This window comes from Onychomys torridus, chromosome 7 (assembly GCF_903995425.1).
Source record: "Onychomys torridus chromosome 7, mOncTor1.1, whole genome shotgun sequence".
Taxonomy (NCBI): domain Eukaryota; kingdom Metazoa; phylum Chordata; class Mammalia; order Rodentia; family Cricetidae; genus Onychomys; species Onychomys torridus.
In genome coordinates this window covers 21,583,213-21,606,313 of record NC_050449.1, presented here as the reverse complement: position 1 = coordinate 21,606,313, position 23,101 = coordinate 21,583,213, and the positions used below count along the sequence as shown (strand labels likewise).

Below are 23,101 nucleotides of genomic sequence, written 5' to 3'. Positions count from 1 at the left end.
TCCAATCTTCTCCCAACAAGATCTCACTCTTACATTCTTATTTCCTTGACCCTCAGTATAGAAAAGGAGGCCCTATCATTGCCGTGCAAATCGAGAATGAATATGGCTCCTACTATATGGATAAAAAATATATGGCGTATGTAAAAAAGGTAAGTGCTCTTTTAATTTTTCTCTGCTTCTTGGAGTCTGTTATATTGTGGAGCAAACATGAAACATGTCCAAATACCTGCAGCTTGTCTGGAACTGTGAAGTATGAAGATGAATAGGACCCAGTTTTATTTTTGATTTTTTTTGGTTATATTCTAGTCGGTGGCCTGGAAATAACACAGACGGCTCTGATATAAGGCAGAGACCCACACTAGGACAGCTTTACTGTCTATGAAAATCTCAGCTTCCTTTTGGGTGACATTCAATATGTGCTCTTCCATTCTTTTCCTTTCCAATGTATCCATCTACTTAAGGTACTTAAAAGTAGCATATGTTGTACACAGACAGATTTGTTGTTCATTTGGGAGAGGTGGAGGCAGGCAGGTCAACAGGTCAAGATCACCTTCAGCTATATAGTGAGTTATCACCAGCTATACAGCCTGGGTGACATGAGACCCTGTCTCAAAACACCACTCTCTTAGTTTCTTTTTTCTCTGGTTGTGATAAAATATTCCGGCAAAAGCAGTTTAAGGGAGAAAAGACTTATTTTAGCTCACAGTTCAAGGTCCCGTCCATCAAGCCGGGGAAGTGAAGGCAGCTGGAGTGGGACAGCCACTCATCACCTCTCCTGCCAGGAAGCAGAGAAAGAGGAATGCTCGCCTGCGAGTGCCTAGCTTGCTTTCAGTGTTTTCTGCAGCCCAGGGTCCCCAGCCCAGAGAATGGTCCTGTTCACAATCCAGATGGACCTTCCTGCTTCGGTTAATGAGATAATCCTCCATGGGCTTGAAGGCCCACCCCTCAGGTTATTCTAGGTCCTGTCTCATTGATAGTGAACAATAATCCCTACCACCACCACCACCACCAAGAACTTTTGTGAATGAGGAACTAGCTTGTTTATGTTCCTTGCTGATACATTTGTACTAGACCTACTATATTGTCCCCTTGTCTTTGTTCCACACTCTCTTCTGTAGTCCCTTTTCCTCCTGCTCTCAGGATGACTTTGAACTTTTGATCCTCCTGCCTCCCAAAGGCTAGGATTATAAGCGAGTATCACCACATCCAGTCTATGTGTTGCTGATGCTCCAGCTCAAGGCTTTGTGCATGACACACAAGCACTCAACTAACAGAGCTATTGACCCAGTTTGAAAAGATAAATTATAAAAGGTTTACTTGCTCTTCCCACTGACTGAAGAAACTACTGAAGAAATTGTGTCCTGTGGATTTGGCTCACAAGGGATGGTAATTTGGTGGCAGAATGGACAGAAGTGCTCATTTTTCTGCTTTCCGGCTCGGAGAAACCCCTGGAGGTCCTTTGGGGAAAACAGTGCATTGGATGATGCCTCTCTGTCTCCCCTGGGAGGTTTGGAATTGGAACTGCTCTTGAGGAATGTGACCGAGGCAGGACTGACATTTCTGTTTTAATTTAAAAGTTGTTGCATGGGGGGGGGGGAATCAAGCCCTCCTCTCCATGTCTCAACGTCACTGTGGTATTTCCATTGGCATAGTTGTGGCTTTTTCCCCCACCCCTAGGAAGAGGCAATCTCATGGAATGAGGGGCAACCCATTTCTCCTACTGAATTTCTCCTCAGGCTTTGGTGTCAAGAGGGATCAGTGAGCTGCTCATGACTGCAGATGACGGTCTGGGTCTGAGAAAGGGCCACTTGAAAAATGGTATGGTATTGGTTGCATTTATTTCTACACTGGTTAAGCTGAAAAAGCACAAGTCTTTCTATGCTTTATCTTTCCACTTCCTGGTGATAGGAACTTAGGGTCAAAACTGAGCTAGCAAGTAGGACCCAACCTTGCTGCACACCAGCTGTTATGACCAGAGTGTTACTCCACCTTTTCAAACTTTTAGTGGCTGAGCCCAGGGTTCAACTGCAGCACAAGTAAAAGTTGTCTCCAGCTCTGACAAGTGTCCGTGACTGAACAGCAGAGAATGGAGGCATCTCAGAGTAGTAGTATTGCCATGGACCCAGACCTGGCAATTCTCTGAACGAATGAGTCTAGAGAACAAAAGCAGGGTTAGGAGTAGGGTAGGAGAGGGGTAATTCTCAGGGGTAGAGCATTTGCTTAGCATGTGCCCATGGGGTCAACCTCACAAAGAAGAAGAAATAAATGCATACAAGCCAACACTGACAAAAGCAATTCTTTCCTCTGAGCAATTTTGTCAGCTCCATTCTCTTCCAAGGCTCTTGTCCCTGGTCTTTTTGGTGGCCCTTCTCTGTTATAGCTAGAAGGCTAGAACCGTGTTCTGAACTAGAAGTCAAGTACAAAAGAGGTCCTGAGTTTGACCCCCACAAGCAAAAATGTCAAGTTTTGGAGTCTTAATTTCTTCATTTTCTTTTTGTGTATTAATTTGTGTCATGTGGCATTTTTTAACTTTCAAGATCATCACTAAAAGATCTAAGTGAAGGACCATGTGTGAAATCCCTTTGTATATGCTTATGTGGCTATCAGAGTAGCATCATATCTTTATTGCTAGCTCTGGCTACAGAAGTACTGAAGTGAGAATCTGGGAGACATATGTCCAAGAGGTGTGGCCCAGACTCTGCAGTCTGGTTCTGGGAGGGTCTTGTGCCCCTGCCCTGTGTGGTCATGGCAGGAACTCATGTGTGTTCTTTTTACCCACAGTGCTGGCCACTGTCCACATGAAGAATATAAGGAAACAAACATATGAAGACCTCGAATCCATTCAAGTAAAGGCCTTTCAGACATTACAGACACTTTGCATCTTGCCCTACCCTTGACTTCTTGGCATACTTATTGAGGAAAACCTTAGTAGTAATTATTTTAGTTAAAATTCGAATCTTCCATGTCCTTAAATATCTATTAGAGGTGGTTTTAGGTTCAAACTGTATAAAAATCCAGAACACTTGGTCCATAGGCCATGGTGGCTAAGTGCTGTAATCCTAACTCTTATTCACTCTGCTTTCTAGGGAATTGCTTTCTGCTGCTAGTTGAAAGCCCAGCAGTTGTCACAAATCCCTTCACTGATGCAGCCCCATATAATAGAACATTTAAAAATCCTTCCTCTGTGTCTGATGTTTCTTACTAGACCTCTGCTCTGGTCACCCAGGAGAAAGAAAAGATTCTGTTTTTAGAAATTTCCAGATTTTACCTTTAGAATGTCTTGAAAAGCAGTTGGTCCGCCCCTCCTCCCAAAGCTTGGAAAAGATGAAATCAGTGACATCACATGAGGAGACCATGTGGCTGGAATGATGATGTGAACAGGGGATAGCAGAACTCGGAGCTCCTGGGATGTGGCAGGGTGCTTTCAGTTAGAGGGCATGAAACACCAGGCTTCAAGGTCCCTTGCAGGCAGTTCAGTGCTGCAGAACTGTGGAAGAGTTTCCTAAATGGATGTGTTTTCCCCGCTCAGGGCAGAAGCCCTATACTGATGATGGTATATACATCAAACTCTTTCGACACATGGGGAGCTCTCCGCCACTTTGGAGATCCACAAAGTGAGTCCTCCTTTACTGACTTTTTCAGGGAAGCATGTGACATCAGGGGCACTGGTCTGTCTTTTTTGTTTGTTTTCTAGTTGGTTAGTGAACTTGAGGTTTAGGGACAAGGCTCCCAGATGTTGTATCATATAAACATCAACCTAGCTAAGTAGCTACCTTCTAGATATCTTCTCAGATGGAGTGGCCACAGAGTATGAGCACCTCTGGGGTCATTGCAACAGGAACTTAAGTTTCTATAGTTTTCATTATAAATACACTTAACTAAGGCTATAAAAGAATTAATTATTCTGTGAGATGAAAATACCATGGAGGTGTGCTGGATACAGAAGTATAAAGTTATATAATCCCAATTCTGCTGATTTTAACTCATCATTCTCTTACTCTCCCTGGAGAAGGGTGATGGCCATTTAAATGGAGTTGAAGGTCAATGTGACTGGTGCCATCATTTCAGATTAGTCACTAAGAAGTTGGTAAGTGCTTTAGAAATAGTAAGTTGGACATAGGTATGCCCCTAAAAAGTTATGAGCAATATTTGATATACAGTTTGTATGCTAAAAAGAAAGGTTCACCTAAATGTGAAACCTAGAGAAAGAAGTAATAAGTGATTTTGGATCATGAAAACGAACACTGCCAACTACTCCAATCAGTCCTGGCTTATCTAACACATTTTTCTGGACGTGAGCTCTAGCAGACCTTGAAGGGTTCGGGTCTAGGTAGTTTGAACATACACCACAAGCTGTGTATTCTTAAATCAGAATCCCACACCTGCTTCCCCCTTTCTTTCCTGCCTTTCTGCAGTGCTGATGAAGGATGTGCGTGAGATGTTCGTCCTTGGGTTCTCCTTCAACTTCTACATGTTCCATGGTGGCACCAACTTTGGCTTCATAGGTGGAGCTCAGTCTTCAGATGGTTATCTACCTGTAGTGACCAGCTATGGCAAGTACTAGGCCCCCAGAATTATCTCGAATCTAGGCTGCTCTCTTATTGAGTCTAGAAAATACTAGGTTAGGCCCCTAAGGGAAATCTATGGAACTCTTTATCTTTTTTGACTTTATGTATGTTGGGGACTGAAGATTTAGTATTTGTTAGTGACCACACTAGATACTGAGGTCTTGGCTTTCTGGGATTTTGTGAGCAGAGAGGTTAGTATCTTAGTCCTGCTTATCTGCTGCATAGAACGTTGCTTTATCTATTGCTTTGGATCTCCTAAGAGCACCAGGGTATCCACAAATGAATTTTTCTTAGCCTCTATCTTAGTTAGGGTTTCTATTTCTGTGAAGAGACACCATGATCACAGCAAATCTTAGAAAGGAAAACATTCAATTGAGGTGGCAGAGGTGTAGTCTATTATCATCATGGTGGGACCTGGTGGCATGCAGGCAGACATGGTACCAGAGAAGGAGCTGAGAGTCCTACATCTTGACCTGCAGGCAATAGGAAGTGGTCTGAGACACTGGGTGTGGCTTGAGCATATATGAGACCTCAAAGCCTACCCCCACAGTGACACATTTCCTCCAACAAAGCCACACCTCTTAATATGAGCTTATGGGGGCCCAATTACATTAAAACTACCACAGCCTCCAAATCTTCCAAGAGACCAAGTGGGAAATTTAAGATTAAATAAAGCCAACAGTTTATTTAGAAACATGAGATATCTGTTTCTTCCAGATCCTTTCCATTCTTGATTCTTTTTAATGTAATCATTCTGACAGGTGTGTCCTGGTATTAATCATGGTTTTAATTTGCATCTTCCTAATGACTAATGATTTTGAAGAACATATTTCCATTTGCTGATTTTCCATTTGTTTAAACTTGATGAAGTATCTATGCACATCTTTGTTCCATTTTTAAAAAGTATTTTTAAGAAGATTACTTCTTTGTTTTTTGTAATTTTGAAAATTAAAAAAAATCTGAGCACCAGATAGAAAGCCTTTTGTTAAATATATGCTTGGCAAATGTTTTGTGATAGTATGTAGCCTATCTTTTTTTTTATTACCTTCATGGTGTGTTTTGAATATCATAAATTTAAATTTTAAGGAAGTATTAATTTATTAAAAATAAAAGAAATTAGGTCAGGCATTGGTGGTGCACAGTCAAGGCTATACAGATAAACCACGTTTCAAGAAGAAGAAGAAGAGGAGGAGGAGGAGGAAGAAGAAGAGAAGGAAGAGCAAGAAGAAGAAGAAGAAGAAGAAGAAGAAGAAGAAGAAGAAGAAGAAGAAGAAGGAGAAGAAGAAGAAGAAGAAGGAGAAGAAGAAGGAGAAGAACAAGAAGAACAAGAAGAAGAAGAAGAAGAAGAAGAAGAAGAAGAAGAAGAAGAAGAAGAAGAAGAAGAAGAAGAAGAAGAACAAGAAGAACAAGAACAAGAACAAGAACAAGAAGAACAAGAACAAGAAGAACAAGAACAAGAAGAACAAGAACAAGAACAAGAACAAGAAAGAAGAAACTGGACAGGAAGGATAAGCCGCTGCATTGGAGTGCCACAGGTTGTCAGCCAGGACTTACTACAGCCCATGGACTGGTACAGTTTGCTTCCTCTAACACCCCTATGCCCATCAAAGCTCAGCAGAGGCCTCTTATCCAGACTAATAGATACATGGGCTTCTCTTATCCTGTACCCAAAACTCTCCCCTGGAGGTTGCTGTGTTATGGATCTTTTTGGTCAGAGCTAAGGTTTGGTTTTTTTCTCTCTTCATAAGGTAAGAAACTAAACCTAAGGTTTTCTTGGGGGAAATGACCCATTTTTTTCTGTGTTCTTTAGACTACAATGGACTGCTGACAGAGGTTGGCGCACGCACACCCGAATATCGGGTGTTTCAAGAGTTTTTTCGCACTGTTACAGGTACTCAGCAAGGTCAGTCTTAACGGTGACTTAGATTTCTCCAGTGGGATCTGCTCCGGGAGGAGGTGGGGTGAAGACCTTTTGGGGAGAAACACAGTTTGATTCAGTTTAGCATTAGAACTGGAAATACACGAGATACAGGGTCTGCTCTCATGTGATCAGCACGGGACCATGTTGCTTGATCTTGACTCTGCCTGGTATCCTCTAGACCTTCTAAAAGCTAGAGTTTCTAGCTCCCCTTCTGTGCTATTCAGCAAGCATGTCTGGGTTGAGGGGGGGAAGAAAGGGTGGAGCCTGAGAACACACGTGTTTGTAGCTGGACTTCAGGAGATTCTAATGAATAGGTAGGTTGAGATCTCTATGTCTACCAGCTGGAATCAACAAGCTCCTCTTTTCTAGGACAATAAGGGTTCTTCTTTGAATGTCTAAGGATAGGAGAGAACCCTTACTCATTAGCACTTGCCTTAACTCTTCCTGGAGTTAGGAAATCAGACCATGTGACTGAGTCCTTCATTTGTGGAGGCTGTGGGACAGCAGGGTGCCTGATATCTTTGAATGATGTCGGGGTAGGTCATAGGTTGGCCAGCCATATGCTTTTCATTGCAGATATTTCCAATAAACGAAAACCTGCAAATATATTTACCTATGCACCATTGAAATTATTATATTTCAAGACCCTATGGGAAGTCCTGCCCCATCTGGACCGGGTGAGTGTTTCTTGGATATTGACACATGGTATCACTTTGGGAAAAAAGAGATAGGAGATATAGGGACAGTTCGAAGACTAAGGAGTAGATGATCAAGGAACCAAACGAACCCTTGGAAGGGTTAGTTCCTTCTCAAGTTTTACAGTTCAGAATGGGAAACCTATTGTATAACACTGGAAACAGTCCCTTTCATGATCTAGCTATGAACACACACACACACACACACACACTCTCTCCTTCCCTCTCTCTCTCTCTCTCTCTCCCTTTCTTTCTGTCTTCTTTTTTCCTTCCTTCTTTTTTAAAGATTCTTTTAATGTGTGAATGCCTGCATGTATGTAAGTGGCCACATGTGTGTCTGTGGAGGCCAGAAGAGGGCCTCGGATCCCCTGGAACTGGAGTTAGAGACTATCGTGAGTGACTATATATGGGTGCTGGGAACTGAATCCAAGTCCTTTGCCCACTCAGCCATCTCTCCAACCCTATCCCCTGATTTCTTAAGGTGTTATAACGGAAGTATATTAATTAGACCTAGGGCAATGATGTTTAATCTTTTGTTTTCATAAAGGAATGCTTTCTCTAAACTTATCGTTAAGTTTAACATATAAAACATAAATGACGTTAGTCAGGGTGTTAGTTCTGAAGCACCAAACTTTCCTCTCCTGTAAGCAGCAGCCATCCCTTCTCTAAGATGTTGTCACTTCTAGCTAGTGTTCCTAGGAACACAGACTGAAAATTGGTCTAAGGAAACATTGCATGCTTTTTCCCTACAAAACTCACCAAATATCAATATTTTGGAACTGTATCATCAGGATGTTATTTTAGACAACTTCCAGTCTAATAAGGAAGAAGAATGAATGAAGAACAGATTGGAGGGTTATGGACCATAGGTGGAGGAACTGAGATTTATCATCATTGTTATAGAGATATAGGCCATGTACTGGACAGTCACTGGATTCCATGGACAATCTAGTTAGGGTGGTATTATGACTGAAAGGCTGAACAGGAGCAGATGGCATGGCAGCAGGGTGATGTGGAAGGAAAGAGAAGCTGAGGCACTCTGGATCCACTTATAAAGACAAGGAGGGCTGCATGTCTGGAGAGCTGTAGTTAGTGTTTCACAAAAAAGCTCTGTGTGGACAGTGTCACAAAAGAAGCCAGGCATCACTGAAGGGGCTGAATACAGACTTGTAACAGCATGTTGGGTTTACATGGTGGTGGGAACCAGACTCAGTACATTATCAACTAAACACCGTGTTTTCTACTTTTTCTTTTATTTATTTATGTTTTTGAGATAGGGTCTTGCTATGTAGGCCAAGCTGGCCTCAAATTCATGATGTCCCCTCAGCTTCCTTAGCACTAGAATTACAGGTATGCACACTACCATGCTACTTTTTTCATTTGCTTATCTGTGAGCATCAAAAGGACTCTGATGGTGTACGAACAAGCTAAACCTTACACATTCATAACCATACAAAAACCACAGCAGCGAAACAACCCACTGCACCTCTGGAAGACACATGAATTCATGTTTGTGATTAAAGAAAATACTTGAACTGGCCTGTTCTCTGTATAAACCATGCTTAAGGGTAAAAAGCTGAGGAAGGATGTTCTTTTGTAGAACTCAAGTTAGTAAATACAAAGGAATGATAGAATTAAAGCATTTCCAAGGCATTTAATGAAATGTTGGCTTACTTTGTCAACATGGCTTATCAGATTTCACTTGCACCTCTGTCTTGTGAGTTTCCTTCATAGGTAGTATTGTTGTGCACTGTGTACAGTGCAGATGGTTTCACTGCTGGTGCTCATTTTCAGCTTTCTTTATCATGTACCCACCCAGTGGTTTTAGCAGCAATTGATCTTATTGCATTGAAATTAACCATGCTGGAAAGATTTACAGTACATAAAGAGAAAGTCAGTTGCCAAAAAAAATTTCCTTAAAAATCTCGTTTTAGGGGATTGTAACCATCACTGCTTTTATTGTGATTATGTTACTGTAGTGATAACTTCTTTTTAAAAAGCCTCCCCTCTTTTTAAGATAAATATTGAATTTCAGTGGCATCTGAGATATGATTTAAAATAATCTTATAGGGCTAGAGGGATTGAGAGCACTAGTTATCCTTCCATAGAACCCAATGGACCACGACATCTGTAACTCCGGTTCCAAGGGATCCAACACCTTCTTCTAGTTTCCATGAGGATGGCATGCACATAGTACCCAGACACACAGGCAGGCAAAACACCCACACATGTGAAATAATAAAATAAAATAAAATAGTCCTATAAAGAGTAGGGGGCAGAAGACAGAGGTGCAGGTGAAATCAAATAAGCCATGTTGACAAAGTAAGCCAACATTTCATTAAATGCCTTGGAAATGCTTTAATTCTATCATTCCTTTGTATTTACTAACTTGAGTTCTACAAAAGAACATCCTTCCTTTTTACCCTTAAGCATGGTTTATACAGAGAACAGGCCAGTTCAAGTATTTTCTTTAATCACAAACATGAATTCATGTGTCTTTCAGAGGTGCAGTGGGTTGTTTCGCTGCTGTGGTTTTTGTATGGTTATGAATGTGTAAGGTTTAGCTTGTTTGTATGCCACCATAGTCTCTTTTGATGCTCACAGTGGTCCATTGTAGTCTCCCAGGACCCCTTCTGATTGATTTTTGTGTCTTCTTGACAGGACACCTGTAGCTGCTAACACCTTGTTGTTTTCTTCCCCTGGAGGATCTAGGCTGTGTGCTCCTTGGACTTGGAATCATCTATTTCTCCAAGGAATTCTGAAGAGCTCTTGTTGCTGTGTGGGTAGTGTGTATAGGTGTGTGCATGTGTGCCTCCATGTGTGCGTTTGTGCATATGTGTGAATTCATGTGTAGGTCCAAAGTTGATGTCATGTGCTTTTCTTGATCATTCTGTACTTTAAAAAAATTTTAATTTTAATTAATTAACTAATATAATCTATTTATTTGTTTGTTTTTTAAGACTGATTTTGTGCAGTCCTGGCTATCCTGGAACTAGCTCTGTAGATCAGGCTGGCTTAAATTTGTTTGTTTGTTTGTTTGTTTGTTTGTTTGTTTAAACTGAGGCAGAGTCTCTTCTCTGAACTTGGAACTCATCCATTCTGGCTAGTCTTTCCTATGACTTGTCTTAGGAATCCTCTGTTTCTGCTCCCCAACTGCTGGGATTACAGGCTTAGGCCACAATACCTATGTCTTTCTGGATTTCAGCTTTTCATCTAAATTATAAGAATAACTCACTGGCTGTTATATGCAGTGAAATATGATATTTGTTAGGAAAGCAAAAAAGATAATTTATATGCTATGTGTAAGCATGATTATCATTGTGTATTCCTTTTCAGTACCTCTGTTTGCAAGGCTGTTGGGGTCATCCCCCTGGAGAAGTGGGCTATGGGTGGCAACTTCTGAGATATTTTTCTCTAGCCTGACCCTTCAACAGGGCTGTCACTTCTGTCTCTGCCTCAGCCAACCAAGTCTGTCAAGCCAATCCCCATGGAGCTGCTACCTGTGAACCAAGGGAATGGCCAGTCCTTTGGGTACACGCTTTATGAGACCACCATCTCCCATGGAGGCCTCCTCACCTCGAGGGGTCATGTTCAAGACCGAGGGCAGGTAGGGAACAATATGAAGTTCCTAGTGGCACTTCTGTGTTACTAGCATTCTGTGATACTTCGGTCAATGTCTAAGTGGTTATCAAATCATTTCACCTTCAGAAAATTATCTCTGTTGCTTATTATCTGTCCTTTTAGTGAAATCCTTTGTACACAACATGATTAGGCATGTACTCCTGCCTTTTATAGGAGCTGATAGCATTCTTAAATCCAGGAGGTCCTTCAGTAGTCCCTATACTTACCGTGTATTTATCCCTAATATTTATTTATACAGCATATGAGAGGTTAGCTCTTGTCATTTAAGTCTGAGATGTGTTCCAAGTAGGACAACTTCAGGAAACATAAAAGCCTTTCAAAGTATGTAGCTGGGAAGTCACAGTGCAGACATTGAAGGTCCCAGCCCATTCCAAGTTAGGAGCTATTTTATGAAAGTTTCCTGCTCTTCATCTCTTCTACATACCTTTTCCCAAGGCTTCAGTTTGAGTATTCCTAGTCCACAATCTGAAATGCTCAGTGAAAATGTGATGTGTAAACAATTCCAGATGGGACTGGGGAGATGATATAGAGTAAGTGTTTGCTGCACAAATATGAGGACCCGAGCTCAGACTCCCAGCGCCTATATAGAAAGTCAGGCATGGTCTCAAATGTCTATTCTACCAGCTCTGGGGAGTGGAGACAGGAGGATCCTAGGAGCTCAATGGCCAGCCAGTCAACCTCACAGAAACAGCTAGCTCTAGGTTCAATGAAGAGAGCCTGCCTTAAAAAATAAGGTAGAGAGTGATTGAAGATACCAAATCTTAACCTCTTACCTTCATAGGCACATGCATGGGCATGTGCACCCCACCATACATATGAATACACACACACACACACACACACACACACACAAATTTCAGAGGTTTTTTTTATTTTTTTTTTCTGTTTTTTTGAGACAGGGTTTCCCTGTGTACCTTTGTGCCTCTCCTGGAACTCACTTGGTAGCCCAGGCTGGCCTTGAACTCACAGAGATCTACCTGCCTCTGCCTCTTGAGTGCTGGGATTAAAGGCGTGCACCACCACCGCCCGGCTCAGAGGTGTTTTTTAAACTTTTTTAAAAATAGAATATTTCATCAATTCTTTGAAAATTTTGTACAAGGTGTGTGATAATATTCTCACTCCTCTCATTGACTCCTCCCAGATCCACCCCTTCCTCCTCCCAACTTTGTACCGTCTTCTTCCTCTTCCTTCTCCCCTTTCTCCTTGTCCGTGTCCTCCTCCTCCTCTTCACCTTCCTCTTCCTCCTCTGTAGACAGAGTTTTTTTGTCCCAACCACCTGCTCCCAAATACCGACTTAGAGACTTAAGATTACTTATAAATGGTCCGCAGATAGCTCAAGCTTGTTACTACCTAACTCTCACATTTAAATTAACCCATGTTTCTTATCTATGCTTTGTGTTGTGGTTCATGGCTTGTTATCTCATTTTCTACATGTCCTGTCTCCTTGGTGACTGGCTGGCATTTCCTCCAATTTCGTTCTACCTCATCCTAGAACCCTCAGTTTGGCTTTCCCTCATAACTTTATCCTGTTCAGCTATTGGCCAGTCAGTTTGTTTATTAAACCAATTATTGTGACATATATATTATACAGAAGGATTATCCCACAGCATTTCCCCCTTTTTGTCTAATTAAAAAGGAAGGTTTTAACTTTAACACAGTAAAATTATATACAACAAAAGCAGTTATCAAGTAAGGATTACAGTTACAATAGCCAGTCAAATACTTTTGTATTTTGCAGCATTAGAAAAAGTACTCTATCATATATGTTATCTTGGTGAGTTTAATGTTTTATGTCTAATTTGCTTTTTATCATAACTAAGGAAAACTGTAAGTTTAACTGTTTAGTCTTTAACTCCATCAAAGACTCCAGAAGGATGAAATGTTTCCTAATGACAGGGACATCAGGATGCCTGGACAGTCACCCAAAGTTCTTCTGCAATGTTGGGACATCTAACTCTGGCCTACAGGCTTAGAATATCTGACAGTTTCCTGTGAAGCAGGAAATTTTGAAGAACTGTCCTACCTTGTCTTGGCCAAGTTTGACAGTAACCTTTCTTGTGTCCTGCTGGTTCAATTTGTACAGTAACTCTCCTCCTTCTTAATAACCTTCCTCTTAATAACAGAGTCTAATTTGTGCTGCCTGTGCATATGGGAGAATCCATTGGGAGTATGATCAATCTATAGGCTCACACCCTTAAAGAAAAGTGACTCTCCCTTTCCCAGAAGCTGCCAACTGTCTGTAGCTCCTCAGTTCCCATTGAAGGTTACCGAGCTTCTCCCATCCCCATGTTAGAATATTGACTGGCTTGATCTTCTTTAGGTCTTATGTATGCAACCACAGTTGCACAGAAGCAGAACTGGCATGTCCAGAAGACAATGTTTTGGTCTGGTCCCCCCGATCGGTGGCCCTTACAATCTTGTTATCCCCTCTTAGGATGATCCCTGTGCTTTGGGTGGGGAGTGATGAGGTCCTGTTTATGGCTGTGCACTCCACAAATACTTGTTCTCTGCACTTTGATCAGTGAGTTTCTGCTCAACCCTTGTCCACTGCATGAAGAAACTTCTCTGATGAGGACCCAAGGCTACTAAAATCAATGAGTAGTGAGATATGGATTTAGATACCATGTCCATTTAGCTGAATAATAGTTCAGCTCTGGGACCTGTGAGTTCCTTAACCATTAGTTATTCATCAGATTTATATGACCAGGTATATGGTTTCTCCTGTGGAGCAGGACTTAATCCAATCAGAAAGCAATCGATAACATTCATGCCATTATTGCACCCATAGGCATATATTGCCACACTGGTCATTATTGTAGCTCATGGTGGTCACAGATGGGTAAGTCAGTTGATAACACGTCCTTCCCAGCAGCCTGAATAACAATTTCTGGTACTATGAAGATCTATATGTCTGTCTATCATCTCTATCTCTAGATAATCAGATATATTCAACTTCTAAAGTCTGTGGAAATCTAAACTCTGTAAACTTCCCAAATCTGACACACTTCTGCCTTAAGCATGTTGGATAAACAATATTCAACCTGTACTTCTGGTTTTTGTTTGTTTGCTTTTCACGCTGAGCCTAAACTATGTAGCCCTGGCTGGCCTCCATACCACAGAGAGCCATCTGCCTCTTCCTCCGAGTGTGGGAATTAAAGGTGTGTGCCATCAGATTTGACCTTATTTATTGTTCCATCTTTGTGTCTTTATGACTCCAGCCCTCTCCCTCTCCTCCTTTTTCCTTCCTTCCTTCCTTTTTCTTTCTTTCTTTCTTTCTTTCTTTCTTTCTTTCTTTCTTTCTTTCTTTCTTTCTTTCTTCAGTGACATCTTACAGTTTGGTAGACATTTATCTGTACTTAGTCTGCATTCCATGGGCTTTTCAAACTCCCTTCCCAGGGCACATACATTGCTCTCCTAAGTCAGCCTTGTATTCATTTGTGGCTTCACCACTTCCCACATATAATCTCTGTTCAGAAGTTCTTTTCTACCTTGTATTCAATCCTTATTTTCACCAGGCCCCTGTGTGCTGCAGCAGTACTTGGCCATTATTTTCGAACATAGGCCACTGCTGTCTGAGTGTCTTACTTCTTCTTTTGAAAATACACAGCTGGTCTTCCTGTTTCAGACTCTCCCATCACTTTCTACCTTCCTCTGTCACTTCACCCTCAGAGTGCCATGAGTCTCCTGCTCAAGATAAACCTTCTGTCATATATTTCTCTGCTTGCTGCCCACCTCCAGTTGACCCCATGAACCACCCTTCTCCATGTCCACAAAGCAGCCTGGCTGTGGCCTGTTCTTCCTCTCTCAAGCCCTCCACAGAAGTCTGCTCACAGCATCATGGCTGCTGTTGGAGTGTGTTCTGAGCATTCCTTTGTGCTCTTCATACTAGACAACCTGTTATCCAGGAAGACATTTGGATAGCTGACTTGATAAATGACCATAAAACATACAACTTCTGCAATTAGACTCTAGTACCTTTTTTTTTTTTTTTTAAGATTTACTTATTTAGTATGCAGAAGAGGGTGCCAGATCTCATTACAGATGGTTGTGAGCCACCATGTGGTTGCTGGGAATTGAACTCAGGACCTCTGGAAGAACAGTCAGTGCTATTAACCTCTGAGCCATCTCTCCAGCCCCTACTCTGGTAATCTTAAATTGGGAATACTTTTGTTTTCTGATACTTAAGGATTTTTATTGTTACAGTTTCCTAGCCAAATTGCATTTGAAAAAATTGTGATTTAGATTAATTAATTTAGGAAGCAAAATATTTCTATGTCATCTTGCCTGACTAGGGTCCTCTGAGTGGTTTAATCTAGTGTTTATCAATATAGTAGTTTGCCGTGTTTTTGTTTTGTTGCTGTTGTTTTTGAGACAGGGTTTCTCTGTGTAGCTTTGGAGCCTGTCCTGGAACTCATTCTGTAGCCCAGGCTGGTCTCGAAATCACAGAGATCCGCCTGCCTCTGCTACCCGAGTGCTGGGATTAAAGGCGTGCGCCACCACCATCTGGCTTAATATAGTAGTTTTATTAGCTAGTTTTTCTGCTTTTGTCATAAACACTGTGACCCAAAACAGCTCTGGGAAGAAAAGGACTTACTCAACTTACAGGTTGCAGTCCATTGTCGTGGGAAGCTAGGACAGGATCTCAAGGCAAGAGCCTGGAGGCAAGGACTGGCTGCTGCCTGAGGCTCAGCCTGCTTTCTTACTCAACCCAGGACCACTGGCTCTTGGTGGCACTGCTCACAGTGGCCTGAGCTCTCTCCCACACCAATCATTAATTAATAAGATTGCCCACAGGCTTGCTTACGGGCCAAGCTGTCTGAGACATTTTCTCAATCAATGTTCTCTCTTCTTAGGTGACAGTAGTTTGTCAAGTTGACAAAAAATCTACCAGCAGAGTAGGTAATAGGGAAAAATGGATTTATATGCACATCATCTCTAAAATAAGTCAGAATTTGGCTACTGGCTCTCCAGCCTCCATTTGGGACTATCTGGCAGAATTGAGCCCCTGGGGGTAAGGCAGACAAAGCCAGAACAGTTGCCGCCCCTCCGTTGGTTCCTTCTCCTCCCCTTTGCTAGCTTGAAAATGTTTATCCTACCTGTTCTTACCTTCCTCCCCCTCCAGCTTCCTGCAGGTCTTAAGCATCTCCCTTCTTTGCCCTGCAGTTGATCCAGTTGTCATTGAGAGCTCTAGCCCAGGCCATACCTCATGCATCTTCCCACGGTCCTGCTTTAACTATTACCCGTTCTTAGTGAGCTTGTGGGTCTCTGCAGTTCTGGGAGACATGGCGTTCACCCTGCCTCTTGCTTTGCTTATTGGGTTTTTGGTGCTGTTTTCCATTTTTCCCCCACGAAGCCCTAACAGGGATCTCTTCTTCCTTTGCCAGGTGTTTTTGGATAACAACCACATAGGAGTCCTGGATCATTACAACGATGAGCTGCCTATTGTGAAAAATGTATATAACACAGTTCATGGATGAGACATTCCAGTTCCAGCTGGGCCTGGGCCAAGACTTAGCAAGGCCTTATTATAGATTATTCCCACTCCTTTCCCCTTGGTGCTCCATGCAGAGGAACCCAGAACCACAGGGAGGGTTGTGCACATCTTAGATGTACTGGTGAACATTCTTTGAGTGAACACCACATTCTCCCTGCTTGAGTATTTGTTGTTTGGAGCACTCTGGCTTGGTCACCAGTCCCAGAGAGTCCTTGTTAAAATGTTCAGGTGACTCTTTCTGGGAAGAAAGAGGAAAAGTGAGAGTACAAGGGCATGCCTGTCCCACAGCTGGAGACCTACAAGGTTCTGCAGCTACCTGCTCCTGTCCTGTCCCAGCTCCAGGGAGGCCTAGACTGTCTAAGGGAGGTGCCAAGTGAGGCTTACTCTGCTCTCTTTTTAATAGCCCTCCAAGAAAACCCAGGTCCTGAGGATCCTGGTGGAGAACCAAGGCAGACTCACTTATGGGAAGGATATTAACAAGCAGAGAAAAGGTGGGTTCTAGAAGAAGATGGCTGAGGTCAGGTAGTATCAGAGGCTATTGTTCTCCCCCAGGCCAATGGCAGCTGGGAACAGGTTTGTGTTTGGAAAGGAACATACTTTGATGGTTAGGAGACGCCTCTGTGCAGAAACTGACACTTTTGTGTTCTGTAGTTACCAACCCAGAGCCATCACACTGCCACTTACTTTGATGGGAGTTTTGAAAGTGGTGCCAGCAGGAGAAAGCTATGGTGACGTCCCCGGTTATGGTTCCTCTCTAGGGATATCATGTCTTCATTTCTAGGAACCTATGTTTGTCTCTCTGCTTAGGTCCAACACTTCTGAGCAGAGCCAAGGAGCACACTTTTTTTTTTTTTTAAAAAAACTATAAGTGCTTCAACAAACCTGAGTATTCAAAGTAGTCAGGGTTGGGGATTCAGCTCAGTGGTAGAGCGCTTGCCTAGCAAGCACAAGGTCCTGGGTTCGGTCCTCAGCTCAAAACAAACAAACAAACAAACAAACAAACAAACAAACAAAAAACAAACCAAAAACCAAAAACCAAAACAAAACAAAAAAAAACAGAAAAAAGACAAAAACTGGCCAGAAGCCCTGTGATGGTGAGATCTGCATCAGTTACCATGATTTTGCACTGTTCATATGGACTGAGAGGCCCTATCTAGGAGTGTGCACTTAAGAGGATACTATCGGTGTAGGACTTGGCCTTAGCTTACTGGTGGAATGCTTTGCCTGGCCTGCCTGCAGCCTGTTGAGCCTTGGCAGTTTAACCCACAGCACCACCAAGAGGAAAGGGGAAATCTATGGCGTGTATAGAAACCTTCCAGGCGGATGGGGCCAAGATAGCACCTTCCTTCAGGGAGAACCCTGACTGCAGCCTGTGAACCGCAACTGCCCAAACTGATAACTGCAACTGTAACCTCTGTCCTTCTCACCTCCTCCACAAGCCTTTCATTCCTGTTCTGCAGGTTTAACAGGAGACATCTATCTGGACAAGATTCCACTGAGACATTTTACGATCTATAGCCTGGAACTGAAAAATGCATTCACACAAAAGTAGGTGCCTTAACTTCAGCTGATCAAAGGTGGTAAGTGTGTAGTGACAGCTTAGTGACAGAGCGTTTTGCCCAGCACATGTGAGGCTCCGAGTTCAGGCATTGAACCGCAGATAAACAAAATAAGATAAAACATACCACAACGTGGTGAACATATAGAGCTGGAGGGATGCTCAGAGGTCTCTAGATGAAGCTTTTGGTTTTCACATAGGAAAACAAACAAACAAACAAACAAACAAACAAAAGACCCAGAGTGCTAAACGAAATGATGTTAAGTTTCATAGCTGCCTGGGAGCAGAGAAGGGAGTGTCTCATTGTCCACTGGTTAATCCCTACTGTATCATGTACGCCAAGGACATAGCTGGTACCACAGTAGGAGTGGGATGCCAGGGTTCATAGGAGAGGTCACAGGTGGCATGTTAGAAGAAAAGTGTAACTTCTCATTGACACCTTCTTAGGAAACTTCCAAAGTCCTGGGAAATAGTGACAAGCCATGTTCAGGGCCCTGCCTTTTTCTTGAGTCACTTGAGAGTTGCAGATCCTCCACAGGACATCTTTATAAAAATAAAGGTTGGTGCCATTTCTCTCCTGCTCTTGTGACCAGCCCCTGGCCCAAAAGAATCTTCATAAAAGTTCCCCAGTATCCGAACCTTGTTCTCTGGCAGGGAACCGAGCTCCCCCAAGTCACAGCCACTTCATGGCCATTCTGAAGGTGTCTCTCTCTGAGGACCATCAGGATAGTGCAAGGAAAGTGAACAGAAGCAACAGAGGCATGAGTAGCATGTGCCAGTGAGACCGGCTGGTGCGAGCCCTGTTGCTGGGATTTCGTGAGTGTAACCCATCAGTCCTCACACATAACCCCAGATGCAGAGACTTGTACCACCGGCATGGGCTCATTGTCCAAGGCATGTCATCCAGGGCATGTTGGGTACCACTTCTGTTATTCTACAATTTGAGCTATGTTTTAAATGATGTGTTTTTGATGATAATTGGATTGTAATTGTACATCCCCTCAGTGGGCTTGAGTCAGACTTGGGGAAATGAGATAGAAATTAGATTCCTCCTTGTGGCCTGATGCTGAGCCACCTCCAAGGCAGGGCAGTGCCACAGACTCAAGAGCACCCTCCCCCAAAAGGCCCTAGTAGTAGATCCACCCTGTCTTGGCCCATGCTAAGATCTGGTGTGCCATTGGGATAGGGGTCTATTTGTTTTCTGTCTTTACATCTAGAAGTTAGGATCTGAAACCTCCCCATCTTTTTCAGGGCTGGGCAAAGGGTGTCATATTCATCAATGGACAAATCCTAGGACGATACTGGAATGTCGGTCCCCAGGAAACCCTCTATGTCCCTGGCTCCTGGCTTCATCCTGGAGTTAATGAGGTGAATTTTCTCAATGTCCCCTGCTTCCTAGTTCACTTTCTTTGAACTCTGTTCTGCTTCGGACAAAGAACTGGAATCGCCTGGTTGACTTACTTCCTTCTTCACACAGATCGTAATGTTTGAGGAATTGAAAGGTAGTGTAAAGATCCAATTGACGGAAGAGGCCAATCTAGGTACGACATTCCAAAGGGCCATTTCAGCGCTGGGGACCATCTTTAGCCCCTGTACTATAGAAGGACTGTCTATGATGCTCATCATAGCCCCATTCATCCCTCCCATTTTAAGACGATATAACCGACCCCATCCTTCTGCAGCCTCATCCTGATTCTCTCAGTCTCCCTTTCTGACCATGTTTCCAGGATTCCAGTCTCAGTGTGAGTCAATCTTAGCATCTTCCATTTCTGTTCTAAAACTAATCTTCTCCATATGGCTCTTTCACAAGCTTTCATATTAGATATCTCCCAGGTACCCTTGCTAGTGCCCTTTAACCAGTTTTCATAGGTAAGGAATGCAAGGAATAATTACATTGTGCCCAAGGCACAGTTGCTTTTTGGGTACCCACTCCCCTTGAACCTTTTTTTGTGGTAGCAAGAGACAGATATCCATTTGTCTTCTGACATCCTCCCTCCCCTAGGGCTAGCAGTCAAGCCTGAGACTTTGTGTATGTATACCATGCAAATGCTCTGTCGTGGAGCTGCACCCCAGCTCTAGATAGCCTTATATAGAATCATTTGCCTCACTGTAGTAGAGTCTTTATGGGCCTAGTGAACAAGCTTTCTTGTCCCCATAGGTCAAAGTTTTACCCTCTTTGGGATGGGCATATGGTACACAGTAAGCTAATCAGATTTTCCTTTTCAGGACATTGAGTCTCAAGTAGTGTGATGTAAGCCAGAAGATAGATAGCTGAACCACATCCACAGTGGTGCTGGAAGTAACCCATCAGTCCTGACACATAGGTGGGTCTCTGCATCTAGCCCATGCCGGGCTTGGGTTCTACAGTCCACCTCCTCACTTGACGGCAAACCTGTCTTTTGACTTGTTAGCTCATCTGTTTCTGCTGTTTACAACAAAATGGTCTTTCCTCGTACACTTTCCTTATCATGTTTCTTCTATAAAAATGCTCTTTGACCAGCAAATAAAATGGTGGGAAAAAACAAAGCAAGAAGATGTTCAGAATACCTAACATTGCTAGTATAAATCTGAGAATATTTCCAATAAATCAAATAAAATAGAAACCACAGGCAATGACAGACAGTTATTATATATGGTTTCTGGTTTTAGAGTAAAAAAAAACCAGCAATGATGTTTCCTTTTATTTTTCCAGTGATCATGCCATATTATTGATTTTCCATATGCAGATAAAAACGCTTGCTTCTTGGAGGCTGTGCCAGTCAATAGGGCCTTCCCATCATCCTTCCTTTGGCATCTGATTTACAGTCCTTGTTGACTACCTGATTGACACTTGGTCCTCCTAGGATATTTTCAACTCTTCTGAGATGAATCAAAGGGCACAGAGAGTTACCAAAGTTCCTGGGGTAAATGAACTTGAGGGCCCAGCTCAGGCTGTCAGAGGGAAGACCCATTTTTTAAAAACTACTATAGATTCTAGTGCATTGTGAACAGACCCTGGGTTAGGTTACAGACTCAGGGGAACTTGGGAGACGGTCCCCTCATAAATGAATTGGCATGGCACCAAGGAATATCAAGCAGGCTAGTCTAGAGAAATACCAGTTAGACCTCAGAGGCTCTGTGGTCCATAGCTGAATTAGGCTGCTTGCACAGGGAATACAGGTTGTGTTTTCCCAGGAGTTACCATCATATGGTAGCTCATGCCTATAATACCAGGCTATAAGACTCTATGCCTGAATTTCTTTTCTTGTTGCTCTGACAAATGCAACTTAGTGAAGAAAGGGTTTATTTTGGTGTTTGTTCTGGTAGAGATGTTAAAGTGTCAGGAACTTGAAGCTGCTGCCACACTGCATCCAACAGTCAGGGATCAGAGTGCAGTGAGTGCATGTTAGGGCTAGGACTGATTCTCCAAGTACACAGTTCAGGACCCTACACAGTTCAGGACCCTATGCCCAGAGAACACTGTGGTCTGCAGTTAAGGTGGGTCTTCCCATATTAATTAGCAGCAGCATCAAGAAAATCCTAGAGGCTCATCTCCCAAGAGACTGTAGATCCTCTCAAGTTGATAGTTAATACTATTATATCCTGTTTCAAAAACCCCATGCTTTACCTGGCCTGCCTGAGAGACTGCAGGACTAGGAACCTGCAACCAGCTCCTTGTTCAGAACTTTTCTTACCTTACTCAGGCCGTGTGTTTGGATATTCAAGCCTCCATGTTAGATGCCATATGCAATGAGTCTTTTTCTGGCCTGCCAGCCAGCACCCAAATAATGACATGGAGACTTCTTATTAATTATGACAACTCAGCTGATAGCTTAGGCTTGTTCCTAACTAGCTCTTATAACTTAAATTAACCCATTTCTATTAATCTACATTCTATCATGTGGTTTTACTTCTCTTCCATCTTGCACCTCCTGTTTCCTCTCCATGTCCCTTTGCTTTGCCTGTATGCCTAGATTCCTCCTCCTCTTTTCTCTTCCTGGAAATCCCACCTATGTCTTCTACCTAGCTATTGGCTGTTCAGCTTTTTACTACACCAATCACAGCAAATACATCTTTACAGGGTGTACAAATATCCCACAATGAAGTCAGTGCTGATATCCCCCCCCCTTTTTAAAACAAATTCAAACAGCTAAGAGGTGTAGAGGAGTAGCTCTGAGGCTAACCTGGAACCATTCTTAAATTCAACTGTGTATGTCCTGTGAAGTGGCATCCCAAGAATTCTGATCAGAGCCTGCAAAGATGGTTACATTGGCTAAGAGCAGCTGTTGCCCATGAAGAGGACCTGAGCTGAGTTCCCAGCACCCACATGGTGGCTCATAGCCATTCATAACTCCAGTTCCAGGGGATCTGACACTCTCTTCTGTCATCCTCAGGCAACAAGCATGCAGGTGGTACACTTACATACATGTACGCATCATTAATAACACGTTATTTTTTTTAGAACTCATGTTTCTATGGATACCAACAGAAAACAAAGTTTCGTCAAGAAAATACAAAACACACTTAACAAGAAAAAAAATAGTTGCTTATTAGGTCAATTTTCATGAATTTGATTATAAATTCTTTAGAAAAGGACCCAAACTGTGGATGACAAAAGATTTAAAGAGCTGTGGTTAGGACACTGTGGAAAGGTGAGCCATGGTCCAGACAGTCTAGTTGCTTCTACTAGTATACAGCATTTCAGAATAATCATTTTGATTGATAGCACCGTATCAGGATGATCAAGCTGTCTTAATTTTTTTTTTCAGAAATACATTTTATGTTTTGTTTCAATGTAAAAAAATCTCTTGTTTAATTTTGTCTTTTAAGTATAGACAAAAATATTTCTAAACAAAGTAGAACATACTGTTATTAGAGGTGCTCCTTAGGTTACTGGTATCAATACTTTTTCATTAGAGAGATGTTCCTTGGGATTCACATTAAGGAATGTCTAGTGGCCTTCACTTAAAACTGAAAGTCACAATACATAGGAGTACACGAACACAAGCCTGGAAAACGTTAGGGTCATTAGCAATTCTGTTTTGGAGGACACCAGCGTGGCAAGATGTTCTCCTAATCTGTGCATTCTAAAAGTCTTTCTACTTGAAGAATGTAAATATATCAAACTAAAAAGAGCTGGCAACAATTAATATCACAGCTATATATATAAAAAAAAGCTATACATGAATGTCTTAGGGTTTCTATTGCTGTAATGAAATGCCATGACCAAAAAGCAACTTGGGG

The 23,101-nt window shown here is 42.5% G+C and overlaps 1 protein-coding gene across 1 annotated transcript in view; it reads left to right on the top strand.

Annotated features, from left to right (window-relative positions):
- The window catches only part of LOC118586980 (beta-galactosidase-1-like protein 2), a 29,928-nt gene extending 10,357 nt beyond the window's left edge, over nucleotides 1-19,571 (top strand). Inside the window, exons 6-19 of the mRNA XM_036192466.1 lie at nucleotides 57-149; nucleotides 1,737-1,818; nucleotides 2,782-2,846; nucleotides 3,530-3,614; nucleotides 4,416-4,553; nucleotides 6,379-6,459; nucleotides 7,066-7,166; nucleotides 10,645-10,791; nucleotides 16,211-16,279; nucleotides 16,724-16,811; nucleotides 17,781-17,868; nucleotides 18,326-18,437; nucleotides 19,130-19,246; nucleotides 19,356-19,571. Of these exons, the coding sequence (XP_036048359.1) occupies nucleotides 57-149; nucleotides 1,737-1,818; nucleotides 2,782-2,846; nucleotides 3,530-3,614; nucleotides 4,416-4,553; nucleotides 6,379-6,459; nucleotides 7,066-7,166; nucleotides 10,645-10,791; nucleotides 16,211-16,279; nucleotides 16,724-16,811; nucleotides 17,781-17,868; nucleotides 18,326-18,437; nucleotides 19,130-19,246; nucleotides 19,356-19,571 (1,482 nt within the window). The remainder of the gene's footprint in view (nucleotides 1-56; nucleotides 150-1,736; nucleotides 1,819-2,781; nucleotides 2,847-3,529; nucleotides 3,615-4,415; nucleotides 4,554-6,378; nucleotides 6,460-7,065; nucleotides 7,167-10,644; nucleotides 10,792-16,210; nucleotides 16,280-16,723; nucleotides 16,812-17,780; nucleotides 17,869-18,325; nucleotides 18,438-19,129; nucleotides 19,247-19,355) is intronic.
- The last annotated feature ends 3,530 nt before the right edge of the window (nucleotides 19,572-23,101 follow it).